Genomic DNA, 25,199 nt, shown 5'->3' on the forward strand with positions numbered 1-25,199 from the left:
AGAATTGGGGCTGTGTACTTCTGTTGAACGTCCGTCAGACAAATGGCAAAGAATGGGCCATGGCCAGCTTTCAGCATTATTTCCATATTCTAGTTCAGATGGAGAAAAGGTGCAATTTTGTAAACTTACCAATATAATCTTCCACAGTTTTAACCTTTTTATATTTTATACAGTGCTTTGCAACTATATTGCTTTTTGATTTTTTTTTTGTATTTTAAAAATTATTTCCAAAATATTTTATTTCCTACTTCAATATACCCTAAGCAGGAAGTAAGACGATCAGGACAGTGCTTTGGCCTCACTCCATTTTAGGTCACTGACCCCACCATACCCTAACCTAACAGTAGTACATGTAGCGTTATCTGCTTTTAGTTTGAACTAATACCGAAAACTACACGTGTATCGCTATCTACATTCAGTCATTAACTACAATAATGCTGGTACAATGGCAGGCTAAGATCTCCTGACACTAGAAACACTTTTGACAAATATACACAAGCAAAGTATAGAGAACCAAAACAGATTGAGAAAAATTACTTTCTATGAAACATCTGGTAAAACATATACTATTTACATATACACATCTTCAACATAGTCGCATTCTTTTGCATATAATATATTAATACAGAAAAAAACGTCAATTCTGCAAAGTACAGTACATCCTTTCTTGTTGAAAAGGGGGTAGAGGAAGGGAGGGGTAAAAGAGAATCTTGTAAAGGGCCTGGAAGTCACCCGACTTTCTGTGGGTTGGCTGCCCGGACACCTTGCTCATAAGTGATCCGCTGTGTTATTAAATACTGAGCAGCCTGGGTAGCAGCTGGCGTTCCTGTAATGGTCACCTTCCGATTCCTTGTGCCAGGCACAAACTCCCCCTTTTTGGAGATCTGTATCCTTGCACCAGTCAACTCCTGATATTCCACTAACGTTTTCCCGCCTTTCCCCAATATTGCACCAACTAGGTTTTCTGGGACGGCTATTTCGACCACGTCCTTTGATCCGTCTGTAGATTTCTCTGAGCCAAGGATGGCACTGGCAGCCAGTGGAGAAGCAGCACCGAAATAGCCGTTTGTGGCAGCAGTAGCAGCAGCAAGGCTACCCAGGGCAAATGTCCCCGCTGTTCCACCAACAGGGCTGCCACCGCCCGAGGCTTCACTCGCATAGGTAGCCAGTAGGTTTGCTGCGGCTGCTGCGGCGGGATTTGCACTGGCTGCTGCTGCAGCCAATGCACCCGTGGCTGCAGCTTGGCTCAAACCCAAACCCAGTGTGTTAAGGTTATATCCATAGCTGGCTAAAGTGTTGAGTGCAGAGGTGATGGCTACCAGGTCATTTCCTGTGAAGCCGGATAAAACCGCTGGAAAGGCAGCGACTCCAGCAAGGTTAGCGTGTCCTAACAGCCCCGCAGCAGCCGCAGCAGTTGGTAACACCTCAGCAGTGTTGGCATAAGGGGATCCGGTTGGGTTGGAGTTGGCCACTGGACCAGTGACATTGGCATAGCTGATATTAAGACAGCTGCCACTCTGCGGGTCCTCTTGGATTTTCTGGATGATAAGTTCGACGGCTTTGCGGTTTTGTTCAGGTTCCCCACTCACCGTCACCACTCTCTCTTGCAAGTTTATCCCATCTGGCTTTTGAGAGAGTTGTACCCAAGCTCCTGACTGCTCCATGACAGCTTTCACTGTGGCACCACCCTTCCCAATGATCAGACCTGCAGTGCTGTTAGGAACAATTATTTTTACCTGTAAATAAAACAGAAACATCAGTACAGCTGTCAGTCAATGTCTGCAAAACCACCACGTACAGTATATGTATTCATTGAGGTGAAAGAAGACAAATGTTGAAACGTGATATTTCTCTCCATTTTGCAACCAACTAGATCGTGCATGACATGTGAGAAAAAATATAAGACTTACCAGTGGTTTACCCTGCAAAATACACCATGCGTCATTACCGAGGCATTTTCAGCTTCTCTGGCACCTTGGCCTTATAGCCTCACTGAACAGCCTTGCTAAATTAAAATATCATCAATTTTAATGTAAATTATACCGACTTCTGTCCACCGGGAAGTGGACAGATGCCACTTATTTAATTACACAAGAGCACTAATAATCAGCAGAGAAAATGAATGTTCCTTTTATCTACCTGGCCTTCATTTGAACTAAATTCTTTGAAGCACTGATTCAAGTAGCAAGACTGTAAATGTATAAAAATAATGAATTTTTCAGTCGGTTTGGACATGGTCAAACCAAAAATGCAAAGGTGAGCACAGCAATAAACCCTTTCTAGCTGATCATTTTCCTTTTCTCTTTGGTTCAGTTATCCCAGTCTAAAATATTTTCATCTCTGCAATTCTTCATCCTTCATGCCTGTCTCTGTGCTTTTTGTTCCACTTCACTTCACCATCCTGTAAGTACATTTTATTCTTAAATTCATGGTATCATCCATTCTCATTAAATACCAATTATATACATATGCTTATGAGATGTCAGTCCAGAATGATTTGAACAAGAAACAACACAAGGTGTAGTTATGTGAAAGTGGAGAACAACCCAAAATGATTTTTTTTCTATTGTATTTATACAAGTGCATTTAAAACATTTTGTACAATACAAATTTTCACTGAGAATTAAGCCTTTTTGAGGTAACAGAACATGAGTATTGTTAATGAAGACAGGATATTCAATACATTGATGATATGCAGATGGGTGTCCAATCCTGCATCGTACTCAGCTATGCAAGAAGCAACTTGGGATGGTTTATTTTGACAAACTAAAAGTTAAGCAGTGAAGCAATTTTCATATACTGTTGCTGAAAAATGGGAAAGGACGTAGCTAACTTTAGTTTTAAAATAACAATCGCCAAAGAGACACAAAACGCCCAATTGATCCACTTTTAAAACATGAAATTTCTGGCAATATTCCGATCAGAAACAGATGGAAGCACTGTTGAGGCAGTATTTTGCTGTAAGCATATAAATAAAATTATCAGCAATCGAAATATTAAACACTAAATTGGACTGCATTTCCTTTGCCTGCACATGTACAGTTTAAAGAAATCAAACTTGTTCTTTTATTTGCATTGCTTGCCATACTGTTACTTCATTGAGAGGCTTGGCATTCAAACACACACCAGAAAACAGCAGTGCTTACCATTCATGTGTAGGTGAAAATTTTTAAAGGACTTGTGGAGACTTATTTAGTACCAAACAACTTCTCGGGTCCTGAAAATGGGTAATATAAATGTGGAAACTCATTCCTTCAGTGTTAAACCATTATTGGAAATTAAAAAAAACAAATAAGGCTTTTTATACTTCTTGCTATCTCTCGTCTCTTTTTTTTAATCTCTCCTCTATTTTGCTTTCTACACAATATTTTACGTTGATCTTAACTAAAGCCTCTTCGTTTAGATTCCGCATGCCTCAAGAAGGATTGTTCAACCAGATTGACGGGGGAGATGTGTCATTACATTCTCTGTTCACACAGCTCCAAAACCTCCTGCATTGGACTCTCCACGGCAGTAAATGCTGCACAAAAGCCAACAAAAATTCTGTGGGCAGCTGCAAGTTTGATGAACTATGATGTCCATTAACTGACTGCTAATTGCAAAATAAGGGCTACATTCCAATAGTGGGTGCACTTTTGACAAAATGGCTTGCCAACTATTTCGCACTGGCCAGTAAAATGCTTTATGGACATCTATTTTCTCTCTGTCTCTCTCCCACAAGCTACCCATAGCTCCATGATTTCTAGCAGGTTCAAAGGAAAAAGGAAAGATACCGGTGAAGCACTCTTACATCTGTGATGGTGACTGAATTTGCTGATTAAAAGAGGGGGGAGTATTAACTTTGCAATGAGAACTTACTGTAACAGATGGATGCTGCCTTCATCTTCTGCATTCTTTTCACATCTGTTACACTTTGTCAATCTAGGAAATTGGCATTTCCACATTTTTTTCCAATCTGGACATATCCTCCAGCCTTAATTTCACATAGTAAAATAATTCTATTTGGGCCCTTGTCATTTTTGTTATCTTTAAATTGCATCTGTCCTATTATTGCAAATAATATTTCAAAAAATACAATTCATATTATTGGAATTAAGATGATTTCCTATTATTGAAGATAATTTATGTTTATATTAAGATGCAATTATCTCTAGACAGCAATGTGTCAATTTAGTAAAAAGCAGATTCACTTTTTAACATGTGGATCCTAATCTATCTTCCAAACTACTGACACCATCAAAGCTTCATTGGTTGATTTTGAGTTCCCTTTGTGGTTGCCAGACATACTGGTATCTTAAATACAATTAAACCTCTCAGGTGCAGCTTTGCATTTATTGGCTTCAAATTCCAATGGCAAGAACAATACAAATTATGAAAATAAACCTATTTAAACACCTTTAGGCATGTGTTGTCAATATTCTCAATTCATTTTAGGTTACAGTAATTGAAAAAATTGTATGATTGTAGAAGGATGCAATTTGGGAATGACAAAGAATTATGCCTCAACTTTAATAAACAATTTTAACACAAGGTTGCAGTTGATCAGCTTTATATTAGTGATAAAATAGCTTTCATGTTGATATACTAACAAAATATGTATATATATTACCTCTCCATAGTTCCTACATAGAGCTCTACAGCATGGAAACAGGCCCTTCAACCCAACTTGTTCATGCCAACCAAGATGTCTATCCAAGCTAGTCCCATTTGCCTGCACCTGGCCCATATCCCTCTAAGCCTATTCTACATAAAAACACAGGAGTCATTTTCAACTTGGTGGCTTGTACATGCAACTGCCCGTGTGGATCAGCTATGCATTAGAACCTGTCCAACTCTTACTTCATTGACTTCCCATCTTAGGGAACAAGTTCTACTCCTCCACTTCATAGCCAATCCACTGCTGAATCAATCTTAACCCTTTAAAGTGATTCTAAATTTATGCCAAAATGTTATGGTATTTGGGTAAAATATTTGCATTTAAGTAGCATTATATGGATGTGTAGCTTAAAAATGAAAGACATTCTCTAGTGAAATAAATATGTGCACATTTAAGTGTTACCAACCTTGCACTTGCTTGTGTATCAGTGCTGAAGATATTTATGACCTCAAGTAAGTCATCAATTAAACATTCTAAGCATTTGATTTTGTATTATCTGCTTTAGGTCTGGAAAATATGATGAATTATATATTGATGGCAAAATATAAAATTCTCAAAAATATATTAGAATAAATTTCATACATATATACATGCTTATAACACAATTCCTACTTTCAATTAGCACTTTTAAGAATCAAACTCTTTCAAACTAGAATTTATTGTTGTAAAGTAAATGGCTGATTTAAGTATTGAATGAAATGCACTAAATTGTTTCAAGTTTAGCTGCAAACTATAACCCATTCGTCACATCTCTCTCAGCCTTAGGCAAGATAACTTTAAACAATTTATCTGTGATCTTTCTTTGCTGCACCTTGTCACTTCACTGGTGAAAGGCATCTCCGTGGCTGCTATTAATTTGCTCTTATGGCATTGTATCAGATGAAGTAAGCCTCTCTCATCCAATGGCTACTGCAAGCTAAGCCACTCATGCACTTCATGATCACCGTCTATGAAGGCACATTTCCCATATGGCTTTCTTGAGTCCAGTAATTGGCAACTCAATTTTGTGTTGATCCAATGTGCGATGGAAGAAGTATCACAGCTAATTTGTATATGTACATGATGATCAGACAATACTGGATGAAATTTTGCTGTCAGAATATGTTTAAATTTGTCATGAATTGCAAATTGCCAGTGGTTCCTGGAGGAGTTGAGATGCTTCACCAGCACCTCATGAAAATTACAGCTCATCTCCAAATTTGCTCTGAGGTTCAAGAAATTGCTGCATTGGTATATTAATTGCAATTCAATACATTGCAGAATGGATGGTAACTGACAGCACAAATATCTTATTAATTATGAAATTTATGATTCTGCAATGACATTCAAATACTGAGCCAGAAAGGGAAAAACCAAATCCGTGAGATGTCATTCCCAATTGTTAGAGCTTTTTAAACTTTAAGATGTAAATGTGTTTCCTTTTTTTTCTGAATCCAATTCTTTTTTCTCTCATTCTATACCTGTTGGATTTTAATTCACTCAGTTCCTTTCCATATCATTACTTTGTTTCTCAATCATCAAATATCAATGGTTAAAACTGCCTATCCCTTTGTTTACCCAGGTTACAGATATTCTGTTATTCTCTCCATACCACAATCAGCTCAAATTTACAGCATTTTTTTCTTATCTCAATAAGTTTAACTAATGGGGCATGCCATGAAATGCTCTGCTCCAGTAAAACCTGGACAAATGTGATTCACTTTTCTTTATATTCAGATAAATACTGGCTGTACTTTACAAATTTAAGTGCAGTGGAGCAACACATCAATACCCAAGTGTGGGGATAAACTTCCTCACGTACTTCTACATAATTGAAATGGAGCTGATGAGAGTACCTTTTGTATTATTGGGAAATGTAAACACACCCGCATCTGTTTATCCAAAATCAAAGTGAATCCAGGTATAATGATTGTAATGATTTAACAGAGAATTTTAGGCTTTTGATACTGAGCCATAAACACTAGATATGGGTGGCTCATGACACATTTGTGCAAACACACAGTAAGGGCTCTGCCTAAATTTATTGGTTTATTAAAACTGACACTACAATTAAAAAGGAATACAATGATTTTAGAACACAAATGAATTGATTTAAGTATCATTCTTTTGAGATTGTGAACATCATTCTTTTGAGATTATTGGGAAAAAATAAATATTGCTGCCCCGCAGAGGTGTGTAACTCTGTGCATTTTCGAGGCTCTGTACTTTACATATGTCGATGCAGGTTGGTTTTCCAATGTGAAATGCAAACATGGGAGTGCAATACAAATGAAGGCACTTCGCTGAAACAAAATAATACAATAACACTCTGACAATCTGCTACCTGCCTTTTGGAATTCCTGGTGGTTCGGCATCTGGCTCACCAGACAATGTTTGTTGCTCTATCTCCCAACTCTCCACTGCCCTGGTTCTTGCACTCCCTTTCTAATCACTGGGGCCCCAGCTCCCAGGGTCTCTTCCAACTCACCGTGGCCCAGTTCAAGCTCTCTCATTGAACTCACTGGGGCCACATTTCACAGGCTTGCTTGAAATTGACCTGGGTCCTGTTTCCTCTGGTCCCTTTAAACGTGTTGGATTCACTGGAAAATATGTTACTATACTGTGTAACATACAAAAAAAGTTAAAAATTGCTGGGAGAATTAATAGGAATAACATCCAATAGTCTGGAAAATGCTCATCTGGCACCACCAAAGTCCCAGCTGTGCCAGATTATTGGAGTTTTCCTGCAACTGAATGAATTTCTAATTATTGACAACATACCTTAAGGTGCACTTACTTTGCAAAACTCAGTCTGCCCGGAGCAGAATCCTTTTGATATTGGTGGGACTGATCTGGCTGGAATGCTAACTGTGCTTATTAGGATCTCCTCAGTACTTCGTAGAGTTAGTGTGACACACTGTCAGTTTAGTATTTGGTGGAAAGCTGAAATCACTTTCCAAACTACAACAAACTTACTTCTATTCCAGTCTCTATTTAGCATGACTACAGAATGTTACTTTATCAATAAAGTAACATGGAATTATTCATAATCCTATAACGTAAAGAGCAGTTAAATGCCTCACAATCAACATAATGCTTTTTTGATGAATCTATAAAGGTATACCGTGGTGCAACCCTAAGGGACGTTTACATTCCATTATATGTTGTATATGATTTAAATACAATGTATATTTAAAACATTTTATGTTATGCACAGTACATATTATATTTTCAGGTTGATGACTGAAGAAGCTAAAATCAAAAAAGTCAAATAGACCGTATAAAATCCTAAAGATGAAATATTATTAAACTATCACGCATGCCTTTGTTTAAAGTGACATATGCAGGAAGATATCTTAACATATTTTGCTCAGGTGGGGTGCACCCCTCTCTGAGTAATTATTAATTGAAGTGGAGGGGGAAGGTCACATTTTAGTAAGGAGGATAAAGAAAAGAAAGAAATTAGATTCGCATAAATTAAGAAAAAAAGTGCAGAGTAGAATATAAATTGTTATTCAACAATTTTTTTTACAAAAACTTTGTCAGTAGATTTAAGCTTGATTTGTGTGCCATATTTAACAATTTTAAAATTTCCTACAGTCCTACTGTAGAAACAAAAGTAGTACTACAGCACTACCGTAATACTCATTGTATTAAATGTCCAGAAGAAGCAATTTGCTTTAAAAAAACTCCAAGTTTGATAGTAAAACCATTTTAGGTGGAAAATTGAATGAATTTACCATTATAATGTGTTGATATTTTAAACAAATATGGAAAATACAGATGGATATATTTTAAAATATTTTAGAACACCATATGTGAACAAATTGAGAGATGAATGACATATTTCTCAAAGAATTTCTAATTGACAAATATTCATAGGTGTGATTAGTTGATGTGTCTCTCCAGTGTAAGCTCCAGGAATAGCGTCTCATCGTCTGACTGAGCACGCCACTACCCTCTGGACACAATCTTGAATTCAACACTTTCAGTTAATCAGCCTTTCCAGTTTGGATAGGAACTAGCCACTTCTGATAATAGTTCATTAACCTGCAACATTAATTCCATTTTTCTCTCTTCACAAATGTTACCAGCCTTGATGAATATTTCCAGAATTTTCTATTATTTCAGATTTCCAGCATCTGCAGTATTTCAATGTCATCATTGCTTTTCATTCTCTCATCTCTGTTCTGATTCATCTTCTGCTATTTACATCTCCTCCAGTAGATCAACTGCAATTACCAAGCCTTTGCCATCCTTTCTCAGCCAGCACCACTACTATTCTGGGTATCCATCCCATCACACATATCCCCTTTGTTCTCGACATCCCACCACCTCTCTGCAACTTAAAGCATGCTTGATTCCTAATCTCTAGCTTTGATGGAAGGTCATCAACCTGAAAAGTTTAAATCTGTTTCTCACTCCATAGATATCACCTGAATATTGTTGAATATTTCTTGCATTTTCTATTTTTATTGTGAACATTTATAAACCTAACATCTCTATTGGATGCTTCAAGCAGAATCTTTAATTTCATATTTCCAATTTAACTGCGAGCGAATCTATATAAAGGAATTTCCATTATATCACTTGTCAGGTGGGGTAATAGAAGCAGTCAGAACAGACCATATTTTAAAGCATTGTAGACTGTGTCATTAAATAGCTTTACATAGAAATAAAGCATAGAAATAGTCCAGCTGGCTCCACACAAACAGCATCCTATTCCTGTTCAACTAAGCACAGAAGTAAATCCTATTCATTTCTTGCTCTTACACTTAACTAGCTTCCCCTTAAATGTATCTGGGTTATTTGCTTCATCTACTTTAGGTAGAAGCAAGTTGCACATTTGTACCACTCCGTGGTTTTCTTCTGAATTCCTTCTTGCATTTAGGAATAAATATCTAATAGTTATGGGCTCAAAGAGTGCATTTCCCAGAAACAAAAGTGCAGTCAAACATGTGCAAACATGGCAACATGTGGAGAATGGCAAAAGCTTTTAATAGTGACGGTTCTGAAGAAAAACTGGTACCTCAAGCAGTGGGGTGGAAACTGTGGACAGACCCAGGAATGGCAGAACGGAGATGGAAGAGGGCATTCCGCATCTCCGAAAGATGATTCGGCATTGTGGAAGAGGTGATGGATACCTGGGTGAGGCATCCAAGCTGCCGAGAACCCGCAGAGAAAGAACATGCAGGTAGAGCATCTGGTCCCATGGAGATACTTCCATGGCAGTCTTCAGTGGCGGTATCACCAACTGCTGAGTTCTTTAACTACCATTAAAGCTTACTTTTAGTGCAAATTAATGCAGGCAAAATGCCATTAAGTTTGGGACTGCCAGTTTCCTATTTCCTAGCATGTTCCATCCCATGATAATTACTTCCAGCCATAATAATTACTTCCAGCCAAAATGCACTTTGTAGTAAACACTAATGCAGGCAAATTGCACAAGTTATGAAAATTGGTATTTAAGATAGGATTTTCAAGGTGGTCAAGGCCACAGGGTTTCTTCAAGGTGTCTGCACATTCCAGTTCGGCAGCAACAATATCAAACATAATGAGCAGAAATGTTAGTATGAACGTGGTGGGCCGAAGGGCCCACTTCTGTGCTGTTCAGCTCTATGACTCTATGCCTCAAGGCCCATAGACATCACTGCCCAGCCTCCCCCCTATGAGCAAGGCCTGTGAATCAATTTCACGTTGTGGCCATGCATACTAAGTAGTGTTGATTTCATTTTGGAATTAATTGTATACTTCTGTTCAATCATGTAGCACATTAAAACATGAGCTATGTGGCTGAATTTCCAAGGCCATGGGTGAGGGCTGATTTGCAGCATGAAGAATGGCTGCTGATATGAGTGATGGCAGCACATTTGCAACTTGGTATGTATGTGTTAGCCACAACTGTGTGAAGCTGCATTTGCCTTGCAAATCAAGGTAATGGTTGATTCTTAATCCAGACGCAGCTAATTTTCTTTTCTGAGTGACTTTGGGGCTGGCGAGTGGAAGACAAGAGGCACACACATACAAACCAAACAAAAACATGTTTGTATCATCAGTGATGTTTTCCATTCAAAATATCATCATTCTATAGGCTGACTATATAAAGCCTTCAGAATTTTATCTCCAGGATGGTGTAATTGTCCTTCTTGGTTTTCCCTTCTCATTTTTACCCTACCTAATCTAGTCACTCTCCCATCATGCTAAATAACTGACAGAGGCCTGTACTTTGCAAACATTACAGAATAACTCACAAGATTGCCGATTAATTGACCTAGAACCGGCTGAGTGGAGCTTGCTGTCTGCATTTGGCATTGGTAAGTTGTGCACTTACCCCATGTGCATTTGGAAGGCTGCATAAGTCCAGATCCAAAATGGTGACACCTGGTATGATTACAAGGCTTGTATGACCTAGTGCAATCGATTGGATGGGCCAGAACAAGTTCCATCTAAAAAGGCTTGAAGTCTCTGATAGTTGGCAAAGCCATACCTCCAGCATTGCTGGCTGTCAAAGCTAACATTTTTTTGAATGTCTCTGGATGTCTCTGAAATTTAAAGTACTTCACTAATTACAAGTATTAATGTATACACAATGAATTAAGACTTGTACCTACTTCATTCTTATCAATTTTCCTCACAATCTTTCCTATATGTGCAAATGAATAGGCCTGCTCTTCCTGCACTTGGTCTAACCTTCTTCAGTTAAAGGGACAGATTCACCAGCACAATTGCTGATAAATCCAGCATGATTAAGCTTCACCGCTGGACTTTGCGCTGCATCCGGTGCCAGAGTGATCAGGGAAATCGCCACTGGAGTTTAGCCAACAAGTTTGGGACTTCCAGATTCCTTTTTCCCAGCATATTCCACCCTACAACAATTACTTCCAATCAATGGGCACTTTGTAGTGCACATTAAAACAGGCAAAATGCATAAGTTATTAAAAAGTAGCCTTTTGGTAGGATTTTCTTTGAACTAATTAATCAAGATGGAATACTTTGCTTCATTATTATTATTCTATCTAAGAAGTGTAACTTGACTTTCTTATAATTATTTCCAATAGAAAGCATCACCACGAATTATGAGATAAAAGTCTCAGCTTCCAACATGGCACTGTCTGTGTGGGCCTATCCCCTGTTTTAATCATTTACAGGGGCAAGGTTAGCAACAGCATATTGTGTTTTTTGCTTTGACTCAGCACCATTCTTTTAATTCAGCAAGGTAGTATTTAATCTGTCAGGAGATACTTCAGTTTCAAACACCACTTATTGTGATTGCTGAAATCATTTCCTCAAGGAGAATTGAACAGTTAATGGCTCCTTTTAAAATGAAACCAAAACTGGCAAATTTAAAGTGACAAGAGTTTAATTGGAATTCCTGTCATTAAGAACAAGTCAAAACAGATATCAGACTCCTTCTCTCCCTCTAAAATGAAGATTAATTGCTTTACAATAATCCCACCACTGCCAACCCTTATCCCATCCTACTAAATTGTTCACAGCAGATGAGATCAGTACAGGACCAATGGTTCATGTGTTGTTTACAGCAGTTATGTTACAGCCAAGTTAAGGTGAACACAATTTGAAAAAATACATTTTTTTAAGATTGTCTAATGACCTGATTTGAGCTTAGTTTTGAAAATTACTCCTTAGGTTTTCTTGGTGTACCTATTGTTTTAGGGATATCAATATATCAATTGAGCATTTTCACTGTCAGAGACTCTCATGGTCAGTATACTTGTTAAGTCCATAACAGAGCTTGTTCCATATAACTTGAATATACTTTAAGCTCAACCAAAGAGGTTTCTCATTTTTCATATTACCTCCTCTGAACATGTAATCATACAAAATTAAGAGGCAGGTAAAGTCCATTGACTGTACTCCATACTGATGCAATGTCTGCAGCACCAAGGCTGGATATCATCTCCATTGGCACATATACCCACTTGCCCACTCTAAGGAGAGGCAAAAAAGTGAATATGTCAAGTGTTGGAATAAAGTGGTTTACCACAGCCTTTCAAAGGGAACCTGGATATGTGGGAAGGGTGGATTGGCAGTTACTCTCCTGGAGCTTGCTTGTGACTTCAAGGGATTAGAAGAAATTTTCAAAGCTTGATCCAAAATATACAAGGTTTCTCCTCCACTTTTGTGGTCCTTCCAGAAGATTGATTACCCAACAGGGGGACAAAAATGCCTCACTAAACTTCAATGCATTAGCTGGTTCTTCCTATTATTTTCTCATATATCCAAAGTATTGCTGTAGCAGCAGAGACAAGAAAGGGCACAGAAATACTGAAGGGTCTCTGTCCTTGAAACTGAAAATTTTCAGCTATGCTAGTAAAATTGTTATTCATACTCTTGCATATCAGAACATTAATTGGATTAGAGTTACCAGGCTGGGTGAAAGGATGGAAGAAATATTAGATTCCATAACTGAACATTGCAAAGTATTTGCACTGGAAATTGCCAAGCGAAATGAGTATGCTCACTACAACCTTTTAGATGAGTGAGTTAATTGTTCATTGGGATAAAAGGGCCAGTCACTTAATTTAAAGATACAAATCGAGCTTCTGTTACATTCACTATTGCCTGGTAATTATTATTCCCACAGGAATGAAGAAGCAATGTGCTTAATTGAGTGTGTAATAAGTGAAAGAATTTTTGCCCTGAGGCTGTTGGCTGTAAATGGTGGATTAAAATGGAAGATTCCGATGACCTTTCTCCCTCCTCCCCTCACTACTCTGGCCTCAAACTAATTATTAAAGCCCTCAAAATTTACTTTTGTTCTAGGTGAGAATAACTTTATAAGTTAGAGCCCATGGGAAATAATGAAATAACAAAAAAAAACAAGGAAGAGTGGAACTTTGGGATCAGTCCAATAATCATCCCTTACTCATGGATGATGAGTAGGATTGTAGATCTGATTTTATCATTTTATTGAAAGTAAATTTGATTTAACATATCACCAAGTGCAGTTTTTCAAACAATGGGATGTTAATTTTTGTGGTATACCAATATAACAATATCTTTGAAAGAAACTATTTTGACTTTATACAACATTAACATTATTGTTCCTCCAAGGAAGAGGAATAGATAGATAGATAATTGAACTTCATAATTTTTGTAAACAGTACAGGAATGGACATATTTTAGTCCTTTGATTCCTGAATTAAAAGCTTGAGAACTTCAATTAATCAAAATGTTTAATGATTTCACACTTCTTTTATCTACTTTGTAATCATAGCAAAGGTATACAGGCAATCATTTTTATTAACATCAGTAGAAAATACATGTATGTTCCAATTATAAAATGACTCCTGCTCAGTGGATTGAAAGTTTTTATGTTGTAGAAAAGTGAATTATTTCAGAAATTAAACTGTTTCTATTCAAAACAATTCAGTATTTTGCATTTTAATCTAAGAATTACAAAATATCTGATAGCCAAAATATTTGAGTATTTGTCAAGCTCTGAATTTTTTAAAGAATAAGTAATGCATTTGAGAAACCTGATTGGTATTGTTTTTCACCATTGTGTGAATTCATTTAACTGTTGTAGTATTCGACACATCCCATGAATTCAAATTGTGGTCTACATAAATAATATTCATCTTTTTATTACTTTGATATTTGAATTCATGCAAGAAACTGATGTTGCCAAATTCAGTGTGCAAAATTATCAGTTACAATTAACATTCAAGTGGAAGAACTGCCTTTTTAAAACATGTCCGATTCAGTTTAGTTTTACAAATTACATGTTCCACAACAGTAATACACATTGTCCACAAGCAACAATGGAAACACTGGAGGTTTTGCTATACACGGTCTAGATGCTACTTGTAAAAAAGAAATGAACCAAAATTTACTTGCTTATCTAACCCCTCCATGATGTTGCACCGTGGCTGCAGTGTATGTTCTATAGGGTGCAGTGCAGCAACTTATCTTGCTTACTTGGACAACACTTAATAGCCCCACAACATCCACCATGAAGCAGCGCAAGAAGTGAAATGTCAAGGGAACAGTATCACACACAATTCACACACCTTGCTGACTTAAGTATAAAATGTCATTCCTTCATTGTCATGTGTCTATAAACAGGAAGTCCCTATCTGACACCAATCTGGAAGCACTAATATAAAGGACTTCAGGATCTCCAGAAGAAGGTTCTCTGCACTTTTTGAAGACAAACAGGAATGGACAATACCTATAGCATTCTCAACATCATCACCTTGCCCCCATACAAAAACATCAAGTCGTTCATCGTCAGCAGTGAAAGAACACTTAATAACTTAATTGTAAGATTTATATCCCTGTTTCAGACACAGTTTGGGTCATAGCTTTGTATGATAATTACACAAAACCAGCATAAATTGTTCTGGCTGAAGAAAACTGGAATGTATTTCAAAGCTAACTCATTCAAAATCCAGTCTCAATCCCCTCTAGCATAATCTGTCATATCAAAAGATTGAATCTCTTTAATAATTTTCATCAATTCATTTAGAGTGTGCTCCTTTTAATATTTTAATTTCAGATCATTTTAGTAATTTACCCATTATGGTTATCTGAAACAATTTTGAGCTTTGGCATTGTCATTATTTGTTACAAATGGTTTTTGATGATAAAGTTAGAACTAAATCAATAATCTGCAGAATACTATATTGGTATCTAATTCAAAGTACTTAATTTAACCAAATGTTTTCAGATGATTCCTTCTTTGTCTCCCAGCTCTGCATGCCATTTATAGTGAACCTGCCTTGTATTCGTGCACACAGTTTGTAACCACAACCACTGATTACCAATGCAATATAAACCAACAGGGCAGAAATTAGAGATTTAGTTAGAAGGCAAATTTCATAAAAATGCTATTGCATGAGCTTAGATTTTTTACACAAACCTGATCCTCTGTATTTTCTTAACATTAAATGTAAAAATACAATGCCAGGCACATGTTTTTATAAAAAAAATACTACAAATATTAAATTTCCTCTGAAATCAACATGCACTGGGTATGAAATATAAACACTGTCATCTGCATGACATATTGTTACCACCAATCCACAGGTATTTCACACATTTTGTGTAAAATTGAGTGATCTGCACACCTGTTTTCAAGTAATACAATACTTCAGAAAAACAATTTTGCAGATTCATTTAACATCCTGGGTCAAAACAGAAGGCTTACTACTTTCTAAGATGCACATTGCACAGATACCCAATTTCTCTCTCAGTGCTATTATGCAACCCTCACAATCTAAGAAATTCCTGATAAAACTAGGTTGTCATCCTTAATCTGAAATGAAAATCACTCACCCTACCAATGTCCTGATTTGGTGAACAGTTTTTTTGGTGTGTGAGAGGGGTGGAAAGGGAGAGTCATGATTAAAATTAGTTTATTTATAAAACTGATAAGCATACAAGGATACTAATGAGAATCTATTTCAGGCAGTGTTACTTTATCATTAATGAGATCATACTATTTTAATGACAACTGCACTTAAAAGATAATAATCATAGTCTATTTCAGGTGGTGCTGCATTACCATTAATGAAATTATACTATTTATATGGCAACTGCACTCAATCCACTTAAGTATTTCATTGGGCTGAATAAAGCTGACTAACAGCTGACAGTTCCTCTGAGAACTACTGTTTGCAAGCCACTCACAGTTAGGCTCCTTCCTGCCACATCTCTCTCCATTACCGGACACATCCTTAAAGCTCAGTGGCAAAGAAAAGGCACACTGGAGAGACAAGGTAGATGCACTTCACATATAGCCCCACAGCTTTACACAAAGTAAGGCTGGCTTACAGATGGCAACCCACTTCTTTTGCTGAGCCTGTAAAAAAAAACTTAAATGCAGGTACAATTTTAAGGAATTATTTTCCTTTATTTTAATGTTTTTAATTACATTTTAAAATTTTACTGGGTATTTATTTTTAAAAACATTTTTGTTTCCCTTAAAAATATTTTTTATTTTATTTGTTCAAATCTATTTGAACTGTTCATAAAAATTTCTGACAATCAAAGACATTTAAAACCAGATCAAATACCTTTGACAGTGGTGAGCTGTCAAAGGAGATCAGGGTGTTCTGTGGTTGGGTCTCACTGGTATGCCACATGAGACCTACCCATCCTGTACAGCCTGCTCTGCCTCTCTGGTGTGAAGGGTCAGATTACTTGGCTTTGCATCGGGCGGGCACTGCATGTGGTAAGACTGGCTTGATCCAGTGAATCAAGTGCCCTGTATCATACAATAGTCTTCAAACTATGAACATCAAATCTCCTTAACTCAATAGTAGTCATTGGAATATGGAAACAAGAGTAGGCCATTTAGACCCACTAACCTTTTCTGCTGTTCAATGTTACCATAGCTAATCTTTGATATGTCTCCATGTGAAGGCCATATTAGCTTTGACTAATATCCTTTAATGACACGAAGATCTATTCACCTCAAATTTGAAAATTATAATTTACCCGAGACCAATTTGCAGAAGAGAATTTAAAATCCTTACCACTTTTGTACATGAAACTGTTTACTAACTTTACTCCTGACAGGCCCGAGTCTAATTTTTAGACTGTGGCCCATGGTCCTAGATTCCTCAACCCATTTACCCAATCATTTCCGCTTGATATCTTGTGAACTTCAGTCAAATGAATTAATAATATTTTAAAGATCTGATAGTTAGCACCGTACTCCCATCTATGGACTAACCAGGCCTACGTAACTGTCGCAAAACTTCCCTCATATTGTGGCCTTCCAGAAGTAAAGGACCTATCTCTGACATTTTAATGAACCATGAAAAGTTTCTTCACTGCTTCTAGTGTTTTACAATTTAGAAAGTACTTTTTTTTATCCTTCTCAGATCCATTGTGAATGACCTCTTATTTACCCTCACCAGGCAGGATATGGAGATTTGATCTCACTGGTCCTTCATTACCTGGAATGAGGCAGTGACTCAGCCTCAAGCAGCCCAGCGCAGAGGCTCTCCCCCGAGAATACCTGTGACAGGCGGAAAAGCTGGGCATGGTGTTTGTCCCTGGCAAGGTTTTAAATGTTGAAGTGAGAAACCGAGAATTTTAAAATTGAAGCAAGTGGCAAAAGATTAAAATTGTTCAACAATATTTAAATAATTAAAAGCAGATAAAATCACTTGGAAGTAATTAACTATTAAACCAAAGTAAAATAATTAAACCAAAAGCAAGGTGTTTTCTCCATATCACAGGTCGAGAACTCCCATTGAAATGAATTGGCTCTCTGATGCTACATCAGGGCTGGCACTACCTCTCGGAATTCCATGCATAGTAGTGCATGTACATAAGGCCGAGACTTCCTTGAATTTAAATGTCTGAAAGTTGACAATTTCAAATGGAACTATTGGCTCCAACCAGCAAAATTTACCCAATTCAGTCTATCAGGATGAACTACGTTGCACAAATCTACATTAGCCGTCTCTCATCAGCTGCAAATTTTCAACTTCTTTAGTAATTCTTTCCTTACTTCCTAACAGATTTTATCTAATGGAGTTAGTTTCCATGGTATGTTTGGCCTGCGATCCTCCCCTACCGTAAATAATTCAACATGTTTATTATTTCCTTATTTGAATTGGCAATGTCACCATTATCAATTTCCAGGGGCCCCTGACCACCCTCGTTTACCTAATATATTTGTAAGCATGTTTTGTATGGATTCTGATATCCCTTGCAAGTTTCTCTCGATTTTGTTTGAATTCTTTTTTATCTCTGCCATTTTTCTTCTTTCTTCCATCTCTTCTGGGTATCAGGATTTGTGTTAGTTTTTGCTTTTATAGGTGTTTTTACATTTATTTTCACTTTCATGTGTGTTCTTTTTATTTTCATGGCTACTTTTTTGACAAGCAGAAGTCCTGCTCCATAGAATTATAAACTGGTTCTGTATCAAATATGAATATTAAATTATAGTTTTAACACCTCCCATTGATCTTTGTCATTTTACCAATTTACAGACAAGTTCAGCAAGTCTCATTGCATGAAGTCAGTTTTACCTAAAGCTAGTTGGTTTTTGTGTTCTACCTTTCAAACACCACACTGAACTACTTCATCTTATAATCACTATTACATAAGTGTTCACACATCATTCTAATATTGCCTGCTACCTTGTTGGTTTCAGGACATAATGTTGCAGAAAACTACGCTGAATATACTGAAGCAATGCACTACTTTTTAAATGCATGCTAAATTGCTTTTCCTCATCTATAGGAAAGTTAAAATTCCCTATTAAAACCATTTTGCCTCAGTGACATGCTTTCTATTCCGTTCATGTATGCCTTTTGTATCTCCACAGCTGCTGCTTGGTGACCTGTACACAATAATCTTACAAGTTTTTCCATTTCTTAATTCTTTCTATAAATTCTCCATGGCCTTATTACCTCTCATTATATTTTCCCTCAGCAATTACAGCCTTAATCTCTATGGTTACCTCAACTCTCTACCATTTCTCCTGTCTTAAAACCTACCATATTTAATTTCCAGTTCAGTCAGTGCTGTCATGTCTCAGTAATGGCTAGAATGCCATTCCCCAGAGTTATGTCCATTGGTTTCTTCCCTATGCTTATATGGCCAGAGACTATAACATTTCTCTCTGCTCTAATGTTTTAGTCACACAGTTCTTATTTCTCTCTTGCCTTATATATTTGAAGTCCTTTTTATTTGCAGCAGCTGAAGCACAATTTCTGGCTGCTAAGTTCTTCCCTTTCATTTCATTTAGGGCTTTTATAAATATTGAGTTTTTCAATTGAGCCTTCAACATTTACTGATTTAAAGCACTTGTGAACAATCTATTTATCCTTTCCCTTGGGATCCTATTTCAGGTGAAGCCTGTTTTAATGGTGCAATTACTTTCTGTCCCAACGTCCATTGAAATGGAATCTCTCTTTTCAACACCATCCACGTGTTCACTTCCCTAAACTCCAATACTCCAATTCACATTTGGTAATAATATCGGAAATAAAAACCTTAAGCTCCTACTCCATGGAGTCCTTTAATTTAGCTCCTGATTTTGACTTAGTGTACAAAGTTGATAGCAATGATGGTCTGGCAGAGTGGCATATTGTTTTGATGGAGATAAAATTTGATAATCACATTGAAAATTTCAATAATTGGAATGAATTATGGCAGAACCTAATCACATTAAATACTCATATATACACTAGTGAATAAAAAGGAACTTTAAAATGTTACTACATTAATTTCTAATCAGGTAAAATATATTGGTGTGGTAGGAAACTCTTGTAACATTTTTTATTGCATTGACCTTATCTGTACTGGAGGTGACATTCATTGCAATCTACTCACTAATATGGAAAAAAAATCACACTGGCTATCAGGACTGAATAACTGTTTTAACTATGGTCATTGTGACAGAAAAAAGTTATCTGAATTTACAGCAACTCATATAACCAATTGTTTCAAAAAAATGTGATTAAAAATTGGGTCTTGAGATCCCACCAACAGAGAGCATTAATTAGAAGGGCTAAAAAAGGCCAATTCAATCTTGCCTCTGCTCCAGGTTAGCTAATCAGAATGGGGGTGTCTGAAGATGAGGGTAAACCAACAAGAATTTCCATTTGGCTGTCCAGTGATGTTTGGTGCAGAAGAATCTGAGAGTACCTGGTACGGTTCAGACTGTACTTAACACTTGCCTTCTTCTATACTTGATTGGCCTGTAAACATTCTGTGAAGGCTCACACTTAAATAATGACCACTTAAGTAAGATATCTAAAGGTATATCTCCCAAAGGATGATAGCACAAAACAGTCTTGTTAGTGGAAATGTTGCCACAATAAAATACAAGAAAAGATCATATTCACACTCAGGTTGATAAAATAGGAATATTGGATTTTGCATAGGAATATCAATTGTTAGCTTTTTTAAAGTTATTCAAGTAACTTAAAAAGCAACTTCCAGTATCCTCAAATGGACTCTTAAACATTAGAAGCAGGAAGCTGTTATCCAATCTTCCTTGCTCCTCCATAATGTTTGTTGCATCATATATTGCTGAGAGACTAGACATGACGTACCTGAAGACACTTGCTTACTCAATGCATGTCCAGTAAACAAGCCACAAGTAGACAGACATGTCCATTAAAATGAAAGGAATGTTTTAAGAACATATTAAAATTATTCCCAAACAACCTCTCTGGTATTAATAAATTACTTTTGGAAATGTGTGGTCTCGTTACTTCAGGTTTTATTAAACATTTCCATTATTTATTCAATCAATATTTTTAAAACTTTTCTTGTTCTTTTATCTCTCCCTTAATTCTATCTTTCTTTTCCCTCTGTACACTTGCTTTCTGAATATTGTTTCATACTTTGAATTGCACACTCCTCGTGATAATTACTCGTTCATACTGCATGCATCAAGGAGGACAGCTGACTCTGACTGGACAAAGAGAACTGCTGTTCCCTGCTTCTTCATACAGGTCCTTATTTCCTGCAGAGGGCGCCACACTGCTTTGGACACCCAGTGACCATAAACTGCCTCACAAAAGAATACCAAGTGTCTGTGGGGTGCTGTAAACAAAATAACCAGTGAGTGTCGTTTGTTCACTACAGAGTGCCAAATCTGAGCCCTTAGCAAGTAGGTATACACATGTGGACCTCCCACTGCTCATGACGGGCCAGAGAGTACATTGATATGCAAAAATTGAAAAGTGTAAGATAACAGGCAGTGCAATATTATAGAAATAGCTTCAGAGTGAAGGCGCAATGGGAGAAGTAACAATTCAGAAATGGGATTGATCTTCAGAAATTTTGCAGCATTGCTTGAGATTGATGAGAAAAGATGGCTGAAAGGACAGAAAGGCAGCTGTTAATCAGGGAAAAGCAGGCAGAGTGGGAAAGGGCGTTAAATTGGACTGGTTTAAGAAGATTTTGACTGACAGAAGAGAAGATATCAGGGACGATAAGGACTGGAGTGGGGGGTGTGGAGTAAGGTGGATGTTGAAATGTTCTGACTGTAAAAGGTTATTGTTTTACTGGTAGTAATGGTGAGGTGTTTGGGTTCAATATGAAAAGGACAATACTTTAGAAGTTACGTGAGTGGAGTGTTTTTCTGAAAAGTCAAGATGCACTAAAGATGGAATGAAATGAATGGGAAGTGGATGAAGTGTTAAGAATACAGAAGCAAGGAAATACAGCAAAATATCTGATATGAAAAATAATCAGGAAAACGTATGTTGATATTGAAAAGAAATGCTTTGTGCGTGAAACAGAATCTGAAAACAAACTTAATCGTAAAAGGAATTGTGGGAATGGGAAAAGAATGGTGGTGGGAACGGAAGACTGGAAGTAGTAGTGAATGGATGTGGTGCAAAAATAGGCTGGTAAGTTGCTGAGGGAAAGGTAAAGCCATTTTAAAAGTGCTGAAGAATTCAGGGAAAAAAAACAATCAAATTACCATAGTGAATGGATAAAAGCAGGTTTGGCAATGTTGGCGAAATGGAGTGGAGTGTGGATGCTAAGGAAGTCGGACATTTTGTCTGCTGAGCAGATTGAAAGTGCCAACAAAGGAATAAATCACAGCATGATTAGAGCACAAAGAAACTTGGGAAACTGATTGCTCATATTTGAAAGAGTGGAAGAGGCAGAAAAATGGGAAAATAAATGAATTGGAAAACATAGAAGTGATCAGTTTGGCTAATATATTACGATAATAAAGAGGTTCTAAAAACAATGACGGGGGAAAAATAAGCTAACAGGTTTTAACTGTATGGATTCCATCAGATCAGTACCTGGAGAAGGAAGTAACAGCAGAGACTGCATAAGACTGTGCAGCTGCATTTCACAACTGCAGTGTTACGGGCAAATGTCACAGAGCATTTCCATTTCTTCTGATTATTTTGTTAATTTCATTGTTAAATGTTGACAAAACAAGGAACAACAGGAAATGAAAAATATCAGCAATTTTTGAACAGATTTACAAATTTAAGTATTTAAATTATCTTATTTATGGCAGTTGAATCACATTTAGATTTACCATTTTTCCCATCATAGCAGGGTGCGCACAGCAATATGACATTCAAACATTTTTTTTGTCATAGATGGAGTCAGCAACATTGGGTGTTCTGAATAATTTTCTTGTGGGGTTTTCCTGAATATCTCTCTTTTGACAGTGTGGTGAAGGACAATCAGCATAATTGCTATTAAGTATATCAATATCAATACCTTGGCAGGAGATAATGGATGAAGATGCTGCCTGGAGATAACAGATGTGCACAAATGGAGTGGAAAAATAGCAAATGCAAAAAAGTGAAGAACTCAATAGGGCAAACTTTGAAGGCTAAAGGGTTATGTTTGTCATAGGCTGGAATTTAACAAGGTATAAGAGCTGAACTTCAGGGGTGGAGTGAGAGGAAATGTCCTTGACATCAAGGCAGCATTTGACTGAGTAAGACATCAAGGAGCCCTGGCTAAACTGGAGGCAATGGGAATCAGGGAGAAAACCCTCCACTGGTTGGAATCATAGCTAGCACAAAGTAATGGTGGTTGGAGGTCAATCATCTGGGCCACAGGATATCTCTGCAGGAGTTCCCCAGGATATTCTCCTAGGTCCAACCATTTTCAGGTGCTTCATCAATGACCTTCCTTCAATTGCAAGGTCAGTAGTAAGGATGTTTACTGATGATTGCCCAATGTTCAGCATCATTCATGACTCCTCAGGTAACTGTATTCAACAAGAGAAAATCCAGCTATCATCCCTGACATTCAATGGCATTACCATCACTGAATCCCCCACTGGGAAGCTGAAAGTTCTGAAGGTAGATTAGTCACCTGGACCAGATGGACTCCACCCCAGAGTTCTGAAAGAGGTAGCTGAAGAGATTGTGGAGGCACGAGTAGTGACCTTTCAAGAATCACTAGATTCAGGAATGGTTCTGGAGGACTGGAAAATCGCAAATGTCACTCCACTCTTCAAGAAGGGAGGGAGGCAAATTGCAGGAAATTATAGGCCAGTTAGCCTGACTTCAGTGGTTGGTAAGATGTTAGAGTCCATTATTGAGGATGAGGTTTCGGGGTACTTGGAAGCTCATGATAAAATAGGCTGAAGTCAGCATGGTTTCCTTGAGGGTAAGTCTTGCCTGACAAATCTGTTGGAATTCTTTGAGGAAGTAACAGGCAGGATAGACAAAGGAGAGTGAGTGGATGTTGTTTACTTGGATTTTCAGAAGGCCTTTGACAAGGTGCCACACATCAGGCTGATAAACAAGATAGGAGCCCATGGTATTACAGGAAAGGTTCTAGCATAGGTAGAAGATCGGCTGACTGGCAGAAGGCAAAGAGTGGGAATAAAGGGGGCCTTTTTTTGATTGGCTGCCGGTGACTAATGGTGTTCCGCAGCGGTCGGTGTTGGATCCACTACTCTTCATGTTATATGTTAATGATCTGGATGACGGAATTGAGGGCTTTGTGGCCAAGTTTACGGATGATACAAAGATAGGTGGAGGGGCTGGTAGTGTTGAGGAAGCAGGGAGTCTGCAGAAGGACTTGGACAGGTTAGGAGAATGGGCAAAGAAGTGGCAGATGGAATACAGCATAGAGAAGTGTACAGTCATGCACTTTGGTAGAAGGAGTAAAGGCATAGACTATTTTCTAAACGGGGAGAGAATTCAGAAATCAGAAGTGCAAAGGGACTTGGGAGTCCTAGTGCAGGATTCCCTAAATGTTAACTTGCAGGTTGAGTCAGTAGTAATGTTAGCATTCATTTCGAGAGGACTAGAATATAAAAGCAAGGATGTAATTCTGAGTCTTTATAAGGTGTTGGTCAGACCACATTTGGAGTATTGTGAGCAGTTTTGGGCCTGATATCTAAGGAAGGATGTGCTGGCGTTGGAGAAGGTCCAGAGGAGGTTTACAAGAATGATCCCGGGAATGAAAGGGTTAACATATGAGGAGCGTTTGATGGTTCAGGGTCTGTATTCGCTGGAGTTCAGAAGGATGATGGGGGAATCTCATTGAAACCTACTGAATATTGAAAGGCCTGGATAGAGTGGACGTGGAGAGGATGTTTCCAGTAGTGGGAGAGTCTAGGACCAGAGGGCACAGCCTCAGAATAGAAGGGTGTTCCTTTAGAACAGAGATGAGGAGGAATTTCTTTAACTAGAGGGTGGTGAATCTGTGGAATTCATTGCCACAGACGGCTGTGGAGGCCAAGTCATTGGGTGTATTTAGAGCAATACTGATAGGTTCTTGATTAGTAAGGGCGTCAAAGGTTACGGGGAGAAGGCAGGACAATGGGGTTGAGAGGGAAAAATAAATCAGCCACGACTGAATGGCGGAGCAGACTCATTGGTCTGCCAAATGTCCTAATTCTGCTCTTATGTCTTATGGTCTTATCAATATCCTGGGGGTTATCATTGACCAGAAACTCAGCTAGAGTATCCATATACACAACGTGGCTACAAGAGCAGGTCACAGGCTTGGAATCCTGTGGTGAGTAGCTCACCTCCTGACTTCCCGAAGTTTGTCCACCATCTACAAGGCTCAAGTCAGGAGCACGATGGAATACTCTCCACCTGCCTGGATGAGTGCTGCT

The 25,199-nt window shown here is 37.7% G+C and overlaps 1 protein-coding gene across 2 annotated transcripts in view; it reads right to left on the reverse strand.

Annotated features, from left to right (window-relative positions):
* Nucleotides 1-25,199, reverse strand: part of LOC127576620 (RNA-binding protein Nova-1) — a 206,482-nt gene that overhangs the window by 1,367 nt on the left and 179,916 nt on the right. Inside the window, exons 5-6 of one of the 2 annotated variants that reach the window (XM_052027204.1) lie at nucleotides 1,590-1,736; nucleotides 1-89 (exon numbers count right to left, since the gene is read on the reverse strand). The exon at nucleotides 1-89 is cut by the window's left edge and continues 1,367 nt beyond it. In XM_052027204.1, coding sequence (XP_051883164.1) covers nucleotides 1-89; nucleotides 1,590-1,736 — 236 coding nt within the window. Of the gene's footprint in view, nucleotides 1,737-25,199 lie in introns of both variants that reach the window. The other variant, XM_052027202.1, reaches the window with a different exon arrangement.

Source organism: Pristis pectinata, chromosome 1 (assembly GCF_009764475.1).
Source record: "Pristis pectinata isolate sPriPec2 chromosome 1, sPriPec2.1.pri, whole genome shotgun sequence".
NCBI lineage: Eukaryota > Metazoa > Chordata > Chondrichthyes > Rhinopristiformes > Pristidae > Pristis > Pristis pectinata.